This window comes from Cryptomeria japonica, chromosome 5 (genome assembly GCF_030272615.1).
Source record: "Cryptomeria japonica chromosome 5, Sugi_1.0, whole genome shotgun sequence".
Classification (NCBI taxonomy): Eukaryota; Viridiplantae; Streptophyta; class Pinopsida; order Cupressales; family Cupressaceae; genus Cryptomeria; species Cryptomeria japonica.
The window spans coordinates 843,870,725-843,890,468 of record NC_081409.1 but is presented as its reverse complement, the minus strand read 5'-3'; the positions used below and the strand labels follow the sequence as shown (position 1 = coordinate 843,890,468).

The window sequence follows — 19,744 nt, the reverse complement described above, 5'->3', positions numbered from 1 at the left end:
ATCGCTCAAAGTTTAAGAGGCATAACTTTTTTGAAGCAAGGAAGAGATAGTTGTAAACGAAGTATCTTGCAAAAAGCATGAAATACTCCTTTTGAGGGATGCAAGATGACTAAGAATAGGGACCCTCCCCACTACTAGGAAAAGTGAATTCTTAGTGAAGGTCTACACACTTTCACTAAAGAGAGATTATTTATAAAAAATCTACCATTTCAAGCGAGCAATAAGTCCAAACAAAGGGAAACATGTACACACATAGATGATAATTCTATGCAAGAAAGTACATCAAATTATGAAAGAGAAAACTCAACAAACAAAAATGAAATCCTTAGAAAGAGAATATCGAAACCTTATTCTTGCCTCCCAAGCATGGAGACAAGAACAAGAAATAATATTATGTTGCAAACAAAGTATGGTTGCACTTGAAATTGTACTAGTTCAAATTACAATGATCCCCCAAAAGGTAAGCTATGAGTGTCACATCGTGAGGAGAAATTTAATAGAAAAAGGAAGTGCTAATGCACTAATTTATATTTTGATAGAAATATTTTGATAGAAATATTTGTTATGTATATGATACCTAGTTCTCTAACATATCATTTAAAGTGTAGAAATCATCTCATAGTATGAACATTTACATAATGAAAAAGCTAATATTTAGTGCAATATCTTGTTTGAGAGAGTTTGCTATTTTTTATATTTGGAAAGGAAATGTTACCATCATTTCAAATTTTCCAAAAGACTTTCTTTTCTATTAAAAAACTCTTCCATTAGAAGAAGTGGGTAAAAGAACTAATAAAGGAGGAAGATAGTTTTTTTTATGTAATTCATTGTAATTTAGTGTTTGAGGACATGTTGAAGGGCCAAAGGAATGAATAGATGAAGAAGGAATGTCCTTTTTAGGAATATTCTCATTTATATAACCATTATTCATATCATCTTTGTTAGGTTGGGAAGAAGTATTTTGATCATATAAAACTTCATATCTACTTAATGTTATGTTAGGAGATCTAGGTGATAAGTAAAATGCAATACATAATCATGCCTCCAAATATGTTGATGATTAAAATAAGATCTAGGAGAATATGGAGGATCTATAGAGATACATGTAATAATATTACATGTTTACCTTGTCCCTCTTGCACCAAATTACCTTTGCCAGGAGAGGATGGTTAAATGTTAATCTTCAATGTTTCATCTCTATTGGAGAGATCATTGATAGGATTATTGATTCTTTCCTCATGAATAAAAGCTAACCTAGGAGAGGTACAATTATGATTCATTTCAATATCATCTATAAGATTAGCTAGGGTTTCATTCTAAACATCTAACAAAGCTTTTGTAAAATTAGATTATTTCATTAACTTGATTAAAAATATCATCATATAGCAACATGAAATGTGTATGAAAGATTTAATAAATGAGTTGGAATAAAAATATTTGAAACCCTCATAATGCAATACATAAATGTTGTATGAATGAATGCAATAATATGAAGTGAAATAATCTATTATCCAAGACATGATTCTGATAAAATTAACTAATCAACAATGTAATCACATGTGAAAATGCAAAACAGTCAAAATTTGTGAATTCTATTATGAAAAATCATATTTGAAAACACCCAATGAGAAAAATACAAAATCTTAATAGTGTTGGCTTCAACAAAACATAATGTGGTGAAATAAGTATTCACAATTTTAGCTATGTAAGCAAGGAATGAACCTATTCCATGGCACTATTACATTAAAGGGAGATGAAATCAATAGATTTACCTCCAAAGGATGGATGATGATTGATTTTATCTGGTCCCTTTGTTTGAGTTGAAATGAATAATGCAAAGGTGTAAAGTGAACGCTAGATCTAGGGATAAGAAAATTTACATAAATTGACACAACCACCTATTTCAGATTTGATATGAAGACATAAACACAAATCTAGAATGAGGAGGAAGTAGGACCCATGTTAGGAATCAAAGTCTAAAAATATATGATAATGTTTCTCTAGTTGACCCTATTCTTCAAATATCAAATGTGGATAGCATATACTTTTTCTAGACCAGAGTGTTACTAAGAACTTATCCTAGAAGTTTCACGAGAAATTTGTTGGACATAGGTGTGCGGAGAAACCTTGTCCTCTAATTTTCACTCTTACAAAAGTTGCATATAATTGTCTTTGTCTAATCTACCTAATTTTATAATTACATCTCTTGAACCTATAACCAACAACAACAAAAGAGAGAATAATGTCAAGAATATAGGTTTCCCTAGGTCAAACCTTGGGTTTGGAACTAACCCTTGGAATTGAACTGAAGTTTTAAAGTAAAATGTTAAAATATATACCTCAGATATATTGTAGATGATTGAAGATTGATGTTCGAATTCTCTTTGAATGTGATCACAAGTGTTGATGCAACAACATTACATGACATGAGATGACAAGACTTAAATAACCTAATCATAGACGCATGCTTATAGTATGATGCTTGATGTAATTTGATGCTTCATGATGCATAGATCTTGAAGAATTCTTGAAGGATATGGTGGGATGAACTTTTATCTTGATGCCCAAAAAATAATTGTGGATCAGAATGCTTGATTATGTAAGATGTTGATGTGTTGGATACTTGTAAATGGATGCCAAAATTTATTAGAAGAATGCGCTTATATAGGGTTCTCAACATATTTCAACAATTAGATGAACCTCCAATAATTAAATTGAGGCATAACGATCAGGAGCTAACCAACAAGAAGTGGGCATCGACATATTAACATTTGGGCCTAGTTTTGATAAACAAGGGTGACCTAAATGCCTTTGTCTAGGACAACGACACCCCAAGAACTGGTATCCATCCAAAACAAGGTGAACATGTTGAGGATAAGATGTATATAGATCCTAACAAGGGTTAAGATCATCATGGCAATAGATGATATTAGTTTTAAGGTTAAATACTCGAAATAGGCTTGGATTAGAGCTAAAATAGGTCATGCTAAGGTAGAGGCACAAAAAATGGTGTAAATTACACAAGGTTACAATTTAAGATTCTACAACTAGTGACCTTGAAGATGGCATGGCTATGGTTTGAAGAGGAGGATGGGCTGGAGGATACACCATTGCAATATTTTATTAAGTATATAAAATATTCTTAAATTTATGTGTCATGAGAATATCCCATTACTGTCTTATAAAATATATTTGCTAATTGATTAGGGGATTCATAGAGCATATATACATCAAGAAAGGTTTTTTGAGTGCTAAGTGTAATGTCTTGTTTAGCCATATGAACACCATGACCATAATTTTTTTTATCACCTATGTTGGTCTCAATATGACCACAATTAAAGATTCCATTATTATTAGAACAAACAAGCATGTTAGGATTTAATAAAATGTTCCTTCTCAATAAAATATTATGTTCATGAGTAACTTATAACATAAATGTTAATATATTAATAACAAATAAATCTTGTCTTATAATGATTAAAATAGTAGAATCATATCTAATCTAAAAAGAAATCTAAAATATACTTATCTAATTGCCAAATCAAGCATCTAGGTAAGTTTGGTAAAATATATGATATCAATATAATAACAAAAAATCTTAAAAATAGACCATCTCAAATAATCTAGATATAATATTGATTTACTACTAAATTATATTTAACAAAATTTATATGAAATAAACCATTTATACGATTGAAACAATTTGGAATAATTAGAAATGATGTTGGTCAAACCTATTATTTTTAAAATTGTATTAATCCTATAGATTACTTCAAATAAATATTCAAACCTCATCTAGTAGTAAGTCCAAGTTAATTACTTGAAAGAATACATAAAATATGGTGAAAGGAGATTAGATTTTACAATAAGATATAATAGCAGAAAATTAAAAATTTGAAAACCTTACTATTCATACTTGTTACCTTAGGAGAAACTAAGTCATGTAAGACTAGATGAGTTCACCAATTATTTAAAGGAGATTATAATTTTTCTCAGATTGCACTAGGCTAATCAAATAAAATGCACATATACACATGAACAGAAATAAACATAGATTAAATAATAATAATATCTATAAACATGATACTTAAAATGAAATTTATGATATATTATGTCAATAATTACTATGAAAAGATGTAACTTTCTTTTGAGACTAGAATTTGATTCCTTATGTTTGTGTTTCACCTCATATTGACCTAAGATCTTGCCCTTTTCTAAGTTGAATCGACATCTATAAATCATTCCATGTCCATTGGTTTTGGCATCGCTTATTCTGTTCTACCATTTGAAAGAAGTAAGCATGTTTGACAATCCAAAAGTTTTGTAGTTCACATTAAAATCAGTGTCAATGCACCTTTCTTCTAAACTGTAGAAAAATTTGTGGTCATCTATGAATGACAAACAAGTGAGAAACAATAGTAGGAGACAAACACAAGCCGCAGATCTATGTTGCGTGTTTGACATTCCAAAACTTTTGTAGTCCGCATTAAAACCTGATTGTCAATGTCCTCCTACGTATGCCATTCAAGTCTATTCTATGTCAATGTCCTCCTGCATAAGGCACTAATGAAAAAGCTACGCTCGTGTTCTAATCTCTATCAAATATAAAGTTTTCCAACCCTCTATTTTGTCCGCAGGCTCCCCGTGTTCTGATAATATTTACTATGATCTACCATGTGAAGGAGGTAAGCGTGTCTGACAATCCAAGACTTTTGTAGTGCAGACTGGCAATATTTTCTTGTGTATGCCATTCAAATATCATCTCTCTCAATGTCGATTTTATTTCTGAAAAGTAGAAATATTGGTGGTCACCTTGATGGGACGTAAATTTATATTATTGTATAATATATATATATATTTTGTAATTTTTAATTTTAATTTTAAATTTGTTTAGTTTATATTTAGAAATATGTTAATTTAACATTTTATTTTTAATATTTAGGTGTGCGAGTTGATTCAATTTATAAGTTCATTTATATATATTTTTAATTATGATTTTTGTTTGTATATATATTTTACACATTGTTTTTTTATACTTTCTAGATATAATAATTATCATGTTAATGTCACATGGACACAATTATTGGTGTAATCCTCTCAAACACATTTCAATCCACCACCAACTAATTCCTTATTAACCTAATTAATTAATTAATTAATTTTAACCATTTTCTATCTATTTAAATACTAATTTACATGAAATAAGACCCAAGATAGCATATTTCAAGAATGCCCTAAGACACTAGGATACAAAAAACATAGAGGATCAAGGATACATAATACATGATCAAAAGAGCATCAAATTCACATTTTATAAAGGAAAATAATATTCAAAAATAACTTGGATCAATACTTCAATTATATATACTAAATATCTCATCATTTAATCATTGTGAAGAGAAAAAGGGGGCTTGAATAAGATGGGGGAATCCGAGTACTTCATTTTCTATTCAACAAGATTCTAAAGATGTTCATCAACATCATTGAATTTTAAATAAGATAATATTGTTGAAGTAAAAACAATTTGTCATGTCTACAAAAATACATGATAAAATTATAGAAAATGAGACAATAGAAAACATTAGATAAGCTTTTAATAGTGATCTCATCTAGGTAATTCAATTTTTTCTTGTAGTCATTTGTAGGTGTTCATAATCTAATATTAGACTCACAACCAACTTCATACTACACATCATTCAATCCATCAAATTGAGATAGATGCATAATTGCATCTTCAATTATTTATAGATATATAATTAACACTTATTACACAAATTATTTGTCTTAATTGATTGTGTTATATTAGGTATCATAGATTTAATGATGCATATTTGATTTCTATTACACCTATTTCCATTGCTAGGTTATTGTCTATAATGATTTCTACTTGTTGGCAATTAGATAAACATTAAATCTAATCTAGCTACTTAATTAGAAAGAAATATCATACATAGTATTAGAGTAGGAAGATAGATTTATTTGTATGAATATATTATAATGTAATGTACATTCCTTGTGTCTCCTTTACTATATATATATATATATATATATATATATATATTCTATCTATCACCTTATTATATCTTACTCTTAATCCTAGTCTTTAGTCACCTAGTGACTATCTATTATATCTCTACTTATATCTCCCTTTAGGGACAGGAAACCTAGCCTCGTGTCTGCCTTCATAAAAAAATTAACATGTTTTTCAATGGACAAGTATATAGGGAGAATTTCCCCTCATTTTGGGATATATGATACATAGGATACAAGGATAGAAGGACGAAATTATAATCACTTGAGGCATCAACGAATCATGCATTAACATATTCATTATCAAGCATTTCTAGAGGTCTTCAAGGTTGCATTCTTCATTCATCAATTGTTGAGCACATTGCATCATTCATATGCAACATCTATATAAGATTAGGGTTTTGTCGTGTTCATGTCATTTCATGCAACATATGTGATTACATTAAAGAAACAAAGCATCATTATCAGTCATTGCAGATCTGAGGTATATATTTCTATTATTTATTTTAGTATTTGCAACATTTCATTCAAGTTTGATTCCTCAACTGAGGTATGACTTAGCCAAAACCTTATTCCCAACCTATTTTCCCTTCTTTCTATCTACAAGAAACAACCATGGAGATATGATATTCAAAATCAAAATTATTTACAATGACAAATCAATCGCCCTTTGTTGTGCAAAAAGTTCAAAGGACCAGGGCAATTTTCATCACGGTCTTGAAAAATCAGGAGCTCCTTCGAGGATCATATCCGAGTCTACTTATATTTCTCAGAGCCATATGTGTACCTCAAGCTGGAGATTGTAGCTCACTATTTTATGTGTTTTTACCTTTATTTCCAACACTTTACCCTAATTTAAGCAATTCAACTCACAATAGAGGGCAAAAAAATTAACAACCTCGAATCCAATCAGTATTTTTAGTCCTTATCCTTTCTGGTTTATGATGAAATCTATTGTATTCAACCCCTTTTTTTAATGTAATAGGTACCTAAGAAAAATTAGCAATTTTCATCCTTCTTGTGGTGCAACCCTAATTTTTCACCCATTACACCGAGTTTGGGTTTTCCAAGTAAAAAATTGATGTTCTTGTGTGGATGTTTTTTGTTGTTACTTCTATTTACAACAAAATAAATGAATGATGAAGTTAGAATCACTTTTATTTGGTAATATTTTGTGGATGCTAATTCAGCCTCCACTTTCACATTTTGATAGTGTTCAACAGTGCTTATTAGAGCTTTAGTTCCTTAAGATTTAGTTTATCTGCTGAGATAGATCTTGGATTTTGAACACTATGTTTGAAGAAGAACTGAATGACATGGATGATATGGATCAAAATGGATGGAATGATGTGGATGGTATAGTTGACATGGAAGGAGAACTGATATCGGCTTTATCAGATATGGATGATAGTAGAGAGAAGCGTAAGAAGGTAGTTGAAAATATTTCCTTGTAAGAACCTTGGTAGATAGGGGAAAGAAGGTTATTGATGAATTTGAAACTAAGCTCGATGATAAGACTAGAGAATGTGCAAGGCTTGTTGAATAAGTTTTCAAGATTAAGAAGGAACTAAAAATTGTAAAAGATTAGATTAATAATAGGTTAAAACTCAAAGGTTGAAATGAAGTATTAGATGTTGTTTTGAATTCTCATAGACAAAATAAAGATAAGAGTGGAATTTTCTTTGAAGAAGGTGAGTGCTCAAAAAAGGACAAAGGCAAAGACAAGGTTTATGTTAGCAAACATAAAAATCATTGGAGCGTCAATAATTCATTAAATGTCTCTAGAGCTCCTCCTACTCCTATTAGATATTATTCTTTTAATGGTAACGATTTTTCTTGTAATGGATGTGGCCATAGAGCTAGTGAATGCAGAAGTCAGAGCAAAAATCAATCAATTGGTCTGAAATGTTTTTCTGGCAACAAGTTTGGTCATAAGGCTACTAAATGCAAAAGTAGAATGATAAGGAATGGATATCAAAATTTGAGCTATGTTCATACTTTTTATGGAATATGATATGCTTGCAATACATATAGACATAAAGCTATTGAGTGGAGGACAAACAAAAGTCTTAGGAACATTAGGATAAATGATATCAAATCTTAGAGAGGTTTGGTATGTCATAATTGTAAAAAGGATGGGTCATATTGTGAGGCATAGCAGAGGTAGAATAGAAATGCCTAATGGTCCAGAAAGGAAAATTGATAACAATAAGGAAAAGAAGAATATGAAGATGAAATAGGTGAATAAATCAAATGTTGAGAATGAAAAAAAGATTGAGGATAGATCTGCATCTCCTATGGTTGTAGACCCTTCTTCCAGTAATTAACTCAAATAGTTGTGTCTAAGGGGAGATCTAAAAAGTATATCTTTCATCTCTCTTATCTTGGTGTTGGGTATCTCTGAGCACTACATATATGTTGAAGTGTGTTCCATTAGATTCTAAGTGACTTTTGTGTTTCAAAATAAAAAAATTGGGCAATTGTGAGCATACAATGTATCAAACACAAATTGATAATTATATATTACTTTTCTAGTGTATTTTTTCTGGATTCGATTGTGTGAGCATACAATGTATCAAACACAAATATACACACAATCGAATCCAGAAAAAATACACTAGAAATGCAAAATGGATTGTGGAAATCTCATAGCTTTATATATTACTTATTCAAAAGTCATTTGTGCAACCACAATTGAAGATCAGTAGAGCACAAAGAGAAGTGAAGGATAATTGTTCAAGGTATTTTTCTTGTTTTGATCTCTCACAAATGGAAAATCTTAAAATCATTAGTAATAATGAAAAGGAAAGACCAAGACCTAGTTCAAAATTCAAACCATTTATCTTGGTGTCAGGTGATCAAATTGGAGCATTTTCTACTATTCCTAACAATGTGGTATGTAAAGAAGATATTTTAAATTAAATTCATGTTCCTTTAGAAGAATATGATCATTGCAAGATTAGAGATTTAGTAATGAGCCATACAAGATATTTAAAAATATTTAAATATAAATAAGATCAATGTAACATATTTAAAAATATTTAAGTAAATATCAAGTATATTTGAATATCTCTCAAGAATGGAGAGGTTGACAAGTGGGAAAAGGAGATTGTATGAGGATGCTAGATCCAAGATTGTAATATACTAGACTAAAAAGCATGATAATAAATTCAAAATTTTCACTTCCATCGATGAAAATTTAAAAATTCTATACAACTAGAAAAATTAGAAACATCTTGAAAGTTAGTCAACAATGAGAGTACCAAACAATAAGTTAGTCGGCTACATAATTACCAATTAACCCTTCCAAGTTACCAAAGTACCAAACATTAAAGACCCCTTTTCCTATTCAAGTGCACTACACATATATTCTAATTGTCTTTAAATATGCCATGACCAATACCACATGATAATTTTTAAAAACACATTAAATGATTAGGCTACGACAATAGTAATGAATAAGTACCACAACTTTCTACTGTGAGTTCTATGATTTACCTTTACAACTCATGTTTTCACTTTTTATTTTTCCCCCAATGCATGATTTCTTGATTAGGAGTACCCATGCATCTCATGATCTTAAAGTACATTTAAGATATTTAAATTAAATTTGTATATATTAAGTGATCAAATTATTTATAGTTGGTTAAAAATGCATGAAATTTTACTTTATCAAAAGTGAGCTTGATAGGTCTAGTGTTTGAAGATTTGGTTGCTCTATACTAATGTAAAATCTACCCCTTGGACATTATCATTTTTTTAACACTGATTATCAACTCAATCATCCAAATATTTTCCATCTATCATAAAAGTGTCGACTTCATAACTTTTTTGTTCTATCAACTTGATAAAACCACTTATATGATTACACTCGAACATGTTTTTCTTGCACAATAAGATTGATCCCCAGACACAAACCTAAGCCCTAAGGATTGAACCCTAGACATAGACCTAAGCCCTAAGGATTGATTCTTGATGACCTTGCCTACATATCCTCTCGTTGGAGATCAGAGGATTCATAGTTTGCACTTGAATGTTAGAGGAAGTTCATTCTCTCCTTTTCCATGAGATCTTAATCTCTCTTTAATTCATGACTATTAATTAAGTGGATCTATTGACTTAGTCCCATTAATGTCTGTTTGACTTCTTCTCCACATTTCTTTCCCTCTTTCGAAAAGGCATTATGCAAATTACTTTACTTTTTTTTAGTTTCTACAACATCCATTATGGAGGTAGCTAATGGGGATGTGACACTATTTCAACTAATGAATGGTAACGTTTGACTCCTCTTTTGTTCCTATATCTATTACATTGCAATTGAGACAACTCTTCATTATTGTTATAAAAAATCCAAAGGTTAATATTTGAGAAAGGTTGTGTAATTTCATAGTAGCTACTACACTTCGATGCAACTAATGCAATTTAAGATATTTCCTATCATATTTCAAATGTTAAATTAGAGTTCATACACAATTACAGCTATAATACCAAACATAAGAAAAGAAATAAGAAATAGAATCAATCAATCAATCAATCAATCATTTTTTATACACAAATAATAGTATTAAATTTCTTTATTATTGATATTATGAAAAATAAAATAATTATATTAATATATCAAAATTAACATTAACAAATAAAATAAAATTTTTAATTAATATTTACAATTTTGATTAGTTATATATATTCAAATTATATCAAATTATGGCCAACTTGAAATTTACATTAATTATATAATCCAAATGAAAATCATATTTGATATATAGAAAGGGCGGTGATAAAAAAATCAAAATGTTAAATAAATTTATATAATCACAAATTATTATTTAAAAAAATGGAGCGAAACAACATTTTTCTTAACTAAGGAATTCCTAGAAACGACTGTAGAAAAATGGAAATGGTGTATCATCCGTTTCATCACCACCTTATGTTCTGATAATAGAGAATTATATTATATCTAACCACTCTAAATTATTCAAATTACTAAAGAGGAGATTATCTTTATATTATTATTCATGCTTTTCCTGTCTAGCCATGAATATATCATTCTTGATATGGCATCCAAATTTCTCTCATGCTTTGGAGCTCGGAGACTTACGAATATTCAGGAGGAAAGATAAATCATTCTTAAAACTTTTGCACATTATGAGAAGAAGCCCTATAAATAGGACAATATGTTAACACAATTGGCATTGTTTCAAATAAATATGTATTGACAACACCATACTTTCTCAAGCTAGTCTAATGAAAACAAAAAGATTAGAACAACTGATAAGCTCACAGAACTAAATTTAACTTGAGGTGGATTAGCTTATGATGGAATAAAAAGTTGAAACTACCAAACACGAAGGACTAAAACTTCGCAATGGAAGTTATAAACATCTAAAATGTAGAACTTTGACTGTCACATTCCTCGGTTCCTGTGAGATTGGTATTGACCAGGAGTTCTGATATGGTACATTTTAAATTGGAAGTAGATGCACTTCCCATCAAAGATGTCTTCAGGCTCTCCAAGCTGTTGGCTACATCTCTCATTGAAGGTCGTTCTCTCGGTGATTCACTACTACAAAGCAAACCAACATGAATGAAAGAAAGGAGACATCTATTGTCATCCATGCTTTCATTCACATCTCTGAATAGCTCCCAATCAACAATTTCGGCCAGTCTGTTTGGAAAAGCTGAGCTCACCCACTTTCGCAGGTTCATGTCTCCCACAAACATGTCATCGCTTGGCCTTTTCCTTGTGACCATCTCTAATATCAGAATTCCGTAACTATAAACATCTCCCTTAATAGAAACATCCCCACCCAATCCATACTCTGCAATACATTTTACTCATTAAATTCTTAATAAGATGATAAAGAAAATGATATTGCCAATATAAAGAAAACTCAGTTTTTTTTACCTGGAGCAAGATATCCAATTGATCCTTTCAGTGCAAATGTTGCTGTGCTAATTGAATCTATGGAGTTTGGAGTACCAACTAAACGGGATATACCAAAATCGGTCACAAGGGCTGCCATGTTGGCATCCAAGAGTACATTGCTGGGCTTTAAATCACAGTGCACAATTTGTAGAGGGCAGTCATGATGTAAATAAATCACAGTGCACAATTTGTAGAGGGCAGTCATGATGTAAATATTCGATGCCGTGTGCTACATCTAGAGCAATGCTCAAACACTCAGTCAATCCCAATTTACAAAAGCCTTGAACATCCCTGTCAAGGTGCAAATGTTTTTCCAAGCTCCCATTACATGCAAATTCAAGAACCAAGCCTTTCAAGTCAGGGTAGAAAAATGCACTTATAATTCTGATGAGGTTACGGTGCCGAATCCTCCCTAACAATTTGCACTCTCTCTTCAAACTCTTAAGAGCTTCTTCAATTTGCAAATTAAGAGTCTTGATGGCAATTACCCTACCATCCCTCAAGATGCCTTTGTAGATAGATCCAAAATTACCCACTCCAAGCAAGTTTGACTCATCAAACGCAGATGTTGCAATGACAAGATCTTGATAAGAAAATTTGGGATAGCCGAGCCCTGGGAAAATAAAGCTTGGGGGACGGACTAGCTGCCTTGAAAACTTACGCCTCCATAGCACTCCTATAATGAAGCAGCATAATATAAATGCAATGGTTCCCACAATTGATAAGACTATTTTTCTGTGTAGGGAACATTTTCTCTGGCTCTGATTTTGGCATGGAGGCAAAGAATAATTTCTGGGGCCACATAGGCCAGGGTTCCCCATTAACAACATTTCAACACTTCTATTTGGAAACAACCCTCCTTCTGGAATCTGCCCTGAGAAATTATTGAAAGAAAGATCCATTTCTTCAAGATTTTTTAATTTCGAGAGTGAACCAGGTATTGGACGTTCAAAGGCGTTATGAGACAAATTTAGATGCTCTAATGCTATACAGTCTCCTACAGAAATTGGAATGGCCCCAGTAAGTTGATTTCCAGATACATCTATGTTCTGAACCATAACAATTTTACTCATCTCATGTGGAATGGACCCTTGCAGAGAATTCCATGAAAGATTAAGGTAGAATTGCAGGTTTTTAAGGCTGGCAATGACTTCGCCAGGCATCCTCCCCCCTAGTTTGTTATAAGATAAGTCGAGGACCTCCAAGTTTTGACATCCCCCCAGACTAACAGGGATATTTCCTGATAACTTGTTGTGCTGAAGAAAAACACGTCTTAGCTGCTGGCAGCTACAAAGAGAATCTGGTATTTTTCCAGATAATTGGTTGTGACCAAGATCTAGAAGTCCGAGATGTTGCATTTGGCCTATCTCGCTCGGAATGCTTCCTTCTAATTTGTTACCACCCAAATCCAATCTTTCCAACTGACGGAATCTTTTAAATCCAGATGGAATATTGCCATTGAAAAGATTATTGCCTAAATGTAAGAAGGTTAATTTTGTTAGATTGACAATCTGTGGTGGTATGCTCCCGCTTATCATATTAACATGTAAACCCAAGACTTGGAGATTGGAAGACAGTTTGTCTATGGATGGGGGCAATATACCACTGAAATTATTATATGAAATGATTATTTTTTGCAAGTGGGAGCAATTTGTGAGAGCAGTGAGAAAGGCCAATGTGTTCCAGTTGTCACTAACAGGTTGATTGTTGCGTAGGATAAGCCGGGGAAGAAAGTTCAACTTTCCCAGCTCCACGGGAGCCGTTCCAGTTAGTTGATTTTGATTTAAATAAATTTCCTCTAGACTGGAACAATTTCCTAAGGAATTTGGTATGTTTCCAGTAAGCTGATTTCCCCGTAAACTAAGTAATTCCAAATTGTAGAGCTTGGTACCAATTTCCCACGGAATATGTCCACTTATCTGGTTTTCAGATAAACCTAATGCATTCAAATTTGAGAGATTAGTTAAAGAGCTGGGAATGGTGGCTGATAAGTTATTTTCAAACAGATAAAGCATCTGTAGGTGAGTGAGCATTCCCAATTCAGGAGGAATGGGGCCTTGGAGATGGTTTTCTGCCAAACTGAGTAAAGTCAATGCAGATAGATTTCCTAAAGAGCTAGGAAGGATGCCCGATAAGTTATTTTCTGTCATGTCCAATTCAACTAAAGCGGACATATTTTTGAAAGAGAGCGGAATTGTACCCGTGAGACTGTTTGAGCCCAAGTAGAGGTACTTCAAACTTGTGAGAAGACTTAGCTCAGGGGGAATGGTACCATGCAATTGGTTATAGGATGGTGCCGGAAAATAGAAACTGCGGCAGGCAGACAGAGTAGGTGGAATGGATCCTTGTAATTGATTGTTGTCCAGCCAGAGTATCCGTAGATGTCGGAGTTGGCCGAGTTGAGAAGGAATTGTACCAGTGAGGTTATTGTAGGAGAGATCTATTGATCGAAGAGATGAAAGATTCCCCAGCACAGGAGAAATGGTGCCGTCTAAAGTCCTCTGGGTTAAATTGATGGCACGAACATAGTTAGAAGAGAGGTGACAAATAACACCGGACCAGTTGCAGAATGGGTTAAGGGGAATCCAATTGGGCAGAGAATTGCCGTTGTTGGAAACAACAGCTTTAAATTGCAAGAGCAGTTGTTGTTGCTGAGGAGAAAGAGGAAGAGCAGAGAATAAAAATAAGGAAAGCACTGAAAGTAACAACGAAAGAGCAGCCATGGTAGAACAAACTACAGCGAGGCAGGGGAAGCACACAACGCAATTGAGTGGAATAAATGAGGAAAATGTGCCTACAAAATACCAAAGCCCACCGTGTTATAAACTTCTACTTGGATTGATTTGAAAATTAATTCGACTCCAAATGCACAAAATTAATTTCCTTATTTCACATTGACATTAAAGGAGTGGACATCGTTTAAGAAAGCATTAAGTTATGTCACGCGACCACGTAATTCACGCAACTACCTAATTGACCTAATAATTTTTTGTCCGCTTTGTTAATAAATTACAAATTATAATGAAACAATAGTTTTAATAAATAAAATTTTATCCTATTTTGAAAAATGTCAATATTGAATAACACTTTTTTCAAACATGTGTATCAATTTTTGTAGAGCGGGACTTTTTTTTTTTAAGATATTATATTAATTGATTACATTAAATAAAACTAATTTAATTTTTAAAGACAAATTTATCTATATCAAGAGAAAATTATTTTCATTAAATAATCTTGTAAAACAGATAAAAACTAAATAGATTTGACATATGCATATGTAAGGTTTACCATTACATTTTCCTTCAATTTAGGGTACATTTACATCCTGAAATGATCATCTCTTGTAAAAGTGTATAGTATAATATAAAATTGTATAATGATATCCAATTCCATATAAATTAATGAAACCTCTCAAATTCCACCATGTGTGCTCTTCCTTTGGCATGCATGCAACATAGGAGTAAGCTAAACAAAGGAAACATGTGTAATGAGTAACTTCTATCTTACCAAAAAAGAGAGAGAAAAACAATCATAAAACAAAAGATTATTTAATTATCAAAGAATTTATATAATATGAAATGAGTGGAGAGGAAAAGGTAGCCCCACACAAAAGAGATAGTTCTATAAGAAATTTTAACTATGTAGATATATTTATATTGGAGAATCCATCATTTTATTGATGCAATTATGTAGAATTATGATCTCAAAATGGGCCAAGGCATAATAATCTCCAATATGAGGATATGCAAATAAAAGATCAAGTAGTACGGTAATAGAATTATGCTCCTAAAGTGAGGATATGATAATAAAGGGTCAAATGCTGAATTTTGGAAGGCATATTCAACTTGATGTAAATATATGTCAAGAAAATATTAATATGTAAGATCTAAATCATGCCACAATGTTATAGGATCATGGAAAGTAATCAATGATCATAGTATAAGGAAAAATAATAATCTTCATATAAATAAAAAGGTGACATGACAACACAAAGTGGTAATGTAATGAAAATAAGATAGTGTGTAAATAAACATAAAGAAAAAATAATTGTAAGAAAGCACAAAGTAAATGTTTCCTTCTTCTTTGGCCTAAAAGAAGAAGGAAATATAGACAATATCTTGAAAATTCTTCTTTTTGCAAGTATCATCAAATTCATGGAAAATCTACTAATGAGTGTCAAGCCTTGCAAATTAAAATACAAAAATATATTGATTAGGTATAATAAAAGTAATAGGTGATAATGAATGGCATATTTCTATAATCATTTCAAATAACATTCAAATTCCTATTATGTTTTTGAATAAGGGAAAACAGGTTTTGATGGGCCCCTGAAACCCATTACAAACAAAAGATCATAAGATATACAGTAAAGTGCTACAGAACGCAAAAGACAACAAACAAGAAAAGGACAACTGACTAGCAAAAAAGGCCAGCAAACGAGAGACATCAAACAACAAACATGACCGACAAAGAAAGAGCCCAAGTTAAGTAAAGTTCTGAAGCATCTCAGCAGCTTCCAGCTCCAGTTGCTCCATATTATCATCCGTCCACTTGGTATCATCAATTTACATGCTTTGGCTTTGCATCTTTCTGGTGCTTGCTCGGGTTCTTCTGCCAAGACCAGTCTCCTTATCATTAGGGGTGTCTTCCTTCACATCAATGTTGCCCGGAGAGGCCTTATCCCCATGGTCATTATCAAGCTTACTGATAAGAGCCTTCATACTAGCAAAGGCAACCTGTATGATATTATGAATTTTCTCTCCAATCTTCTTGAGTGTGTTCTTAACTCCTTTGAGTCTTTTTTCAATAGCCCCAGCTATGTTCTCCAAGATTTGGAAGCTATTCCATTGAGCATTAATGATCTCCTCAGCATTAGTGATAGCTTTGGTAAGTTCACTGAGACACTTAGGGAGGGATCTAAATTTACGAGTGCCAATAGCTTCTAAAGTCTCAATTTTTTTGGCTTCCTAGGCTTGCTTGGTTTTTAAGCCAGTAATTTCATTTTTTATGCAAAGGTCAATATCCAGATGAGGGCCTTCTTGGGTCTTGTCTTCCACAGGATCCAAATTCACCTCTAGATCCACAGGTCCTTGACGTCAGAGCTTTGAGCTTCTTTCATGGCCGTGTCCTCCCCTGCTAGACCCTTATCCTTAGAACAAGTCGTGAAAGGCGACCGGTTCTTGGTTCTCACTTCCTCATTTTTTAGAGTTTTCCTTTTCTACTTCTGGCTCGAGAGGATTTAGCTGTCAGTATACATGTCTTCACCAGTCTCATTTTCCTCCTCATACTATACTAGCTATCATCATCCTCCCCCATCTGCATCCTTTTGGTTGACCCCTTTTTCTGTAGCTCATGCCCTGTTTTTCTTTTTCTCTTGCTCGACCCAGCGATTTGGGGGTCATCCTCTGCCTTAGCTTCCATGTCATAGACATCACCATCATCATCATCAAAGTCATCCAATTCCTCTTCTGACTCAGAAACCTCAGCAATGTTCAGATGGATGGTAGTATTCTTGATGTGATTATACAAAATCACCATCAGACCCTCATGCATAGAAGGATTGGTTTTGGGGTTGGAAATTGCATCCTTTATCCCAGCATTTAGGTCACAAAATAGATAATATGGAATGTAAATTTTCTCTTTATATAAAAAATGGTTAAGAATAATAAAATTATAGTTGTAAACCCTAGTAAATCTCCCATCCAAAGTGATAAATTCCATAATAGCAAGCAAAACCCTTCACCAAATTAATTTAATTACCTTCGGCAAGTAGTAAGTATGGTTTCCCTTCACCAATCTAGCTTTCTCCTCCTCATCCTTAGGAAATTTCTTCACAACAGCATCTAAAATCTTCCTATCCCTATAGAACTTGATATCGTCCATCAGAAGACCCATAGCCTCAGCAATCATGGTTTCAATCACCTTGACCTTCCTACCGCTAATGGTCAATGTGCCTTTATTCCAACCCTTTTTAAAAATTCTTGTAATTTTGAGTCATGTCTCTTGCATTCTCTCCATGAAATCAATCATCTTGGTTTCCTGTAGCATAGCCCAGACCCGAGGATGGTCCCTCCATTTATCAAGTGATTGCCTCCATTCTCTTGCGATTTCCACCCATATTGTTATTGTTATCTGTCAATTGTGAATTCCTGCAAATACCTTCCTTCACTATGAACTTTCTGTGAGAAACCACTAGAAGCCAATGGAAATTTCTAATGCTTCTGCTCAATAAGGAAAAAAGAACCCATAAAGCATGTGAAGTGATCCTGCAATTATTAATATACCTCTACCTCAGTTGCATACAAAACTGACTCCTGCTGCCATGACCTCCCCTATCATCTCAGGAAATGATTTCAAATCCGACCTTTCTTACCATGATATCTTTCATAAATTAAGATGTCATGTGCCACACAAGGGAGCTCCCCCTCGCTATTCCAAATCTTGATTTTCTCACTCTGTACTGCCTCATTGGCAGCCCAATCAACACACCTGTTGGCCCCTCTATAATCATGAGAAATGTAGCACTTATCAAACCCTTCAAGCAACTCCCTGGCAGAATCAATGATGATTTTAATTGTCCACGAGGGTTGGTGTTTACCAAGGAGGAAATTAATAATGTTTTTAGAATCCCCTTCCAACCATAACACTTTGACACCCAGATTATAAGATAATTTAATAATTTGGAGGGCACCCATAGCTTCAACTAGATGATTAGTTTGAATCCCCAAGGGGAAGGCTACCACCCCAACACAAAAGTCAGCACCATTCCAAATAACTCCACCACAACTAGCAGGCCCTGAATTACCTTTCGTAGCTCCATCGAAGTTAGCCTTAAACCAATGATTAGGGGGTAGAGACCAACTGCACATACTTCTTTTGATTTGGTTGGTGTTGGTGTCTATGTAGGTTGGGATGTTTCAGCTCTTGAGAACATCAAATTCATGCTTATTATTACAGTAATGCTCTCCCCCGACCATCACATTCTCAACACAATTACATTTTATCTTGGCCCACACCACTTCAGAGGTGTTAATATCATTCTTGAAGATTTTTTTATTCCTCTCTTTCCATATACCCCAAAGGATATGTGCAAAGGAAAAATTCCATAATTTTCTTATGGTTGGATTATTAGTAGTGCAGTGCCAACTTCTGAAATAGTCTTGAATCTCCTCTGGGAAAACCCAATTCAAACCCCAATGTTGAAAAAGCATAGCCCAGATAGGATGGACATAAGGATAGTGCATAAAAATGTGGTTCACTAATTCCTCATTATTGAGACAAAGATAGCATCTGTTGGGGATGCAGAAACCCCTCTTTCTCAAGTTATTAGTACTTAGAATCTTATTTTGCAAAAGAATCCATAAAAAGATTATTATTTTAGGAGTCAAACCTGGATGCCAGGCCTTAGCCCAGCAAGGGCTAGGGTCTTGGGACTGAGTCAGTATAAGGACAGTAGAAGATATGGAATAAATCCTTGAAGAGGTACCGCTCCACACCATGTGGTCTTCCCTTCTAGTTTTTAAGATTTCAAGGTTGATCATTAAGTTTACCTTCTTTAGGTTGGGATGAATAGAGTTGAGCTCCACCCACTTTTGATCTCTCTAGTAATCAACAACTTTAACACCAAAATTCTCCTTACAATTCTAGATGAGCATTTGAGAGGCACACTAATTGAAAGGGGCTCCTCCAATCCAGGCATCATCCCAGAAAATCCACCTTCCTACCATTACCTATGGCCCAGAAATTGCCTAAAATAACAATACCTTTAGCTTGGATAAAATTGTTTCA

The 19,744-nt window shown here is 33.1% G+C and overlaps 2 protein-coding genes across 2 annotated transcripts; both read right to left on the bottom strand.

Moving 5' to 3' along the window:
* Positions 1 to 11,245: 11,245 nt before the first annotated feature.
* LOC131042018 (probable LRR receptor-like serine/threonine-protein kinase At3g47570) lies at positions 11,246 to 14,780 on the bottom strand. The gene is made up of 2 exons (XM_057975305.2): positions 11,936 to 14,780; positions 11,246 to 11,849 (listed from the first exon to the last, which is right to left on the bottom strand). Exon 1 carries the CDS (start codon positions 14,677 to 14,679, stop codon positions 12,115 to 12,117), a length of 2,565 nt encoding a protein of 854 aa, XP_057831288.2. The 5' UTR covers positions 14,680 to 14,780; the 3' UTR covers positions 11,246 to 11,849; positions 11,936 to 12,114.
* On the bottom strand, positions 11,413 to 12,053 carry LOC131042032 (receptor kinase-like protein Xa21). Its single transcript, XM_059221094.1, has 2 exons — positions 11,936 to 12,053; positions 11,413 to 11,849 (listed from the first exon to the last, which is right to left on the bottom strand). Exons 1-2 carry the CDS (start codon positions 12,051 to 12,053, stop codon positions 11,413 to 11,415), a joined length of 555 nt encoding a protein of 184 aa, XP_059077077.1.
* Positions 14,781 to 19,744: the final 4,964 nt, after the last annotated feature.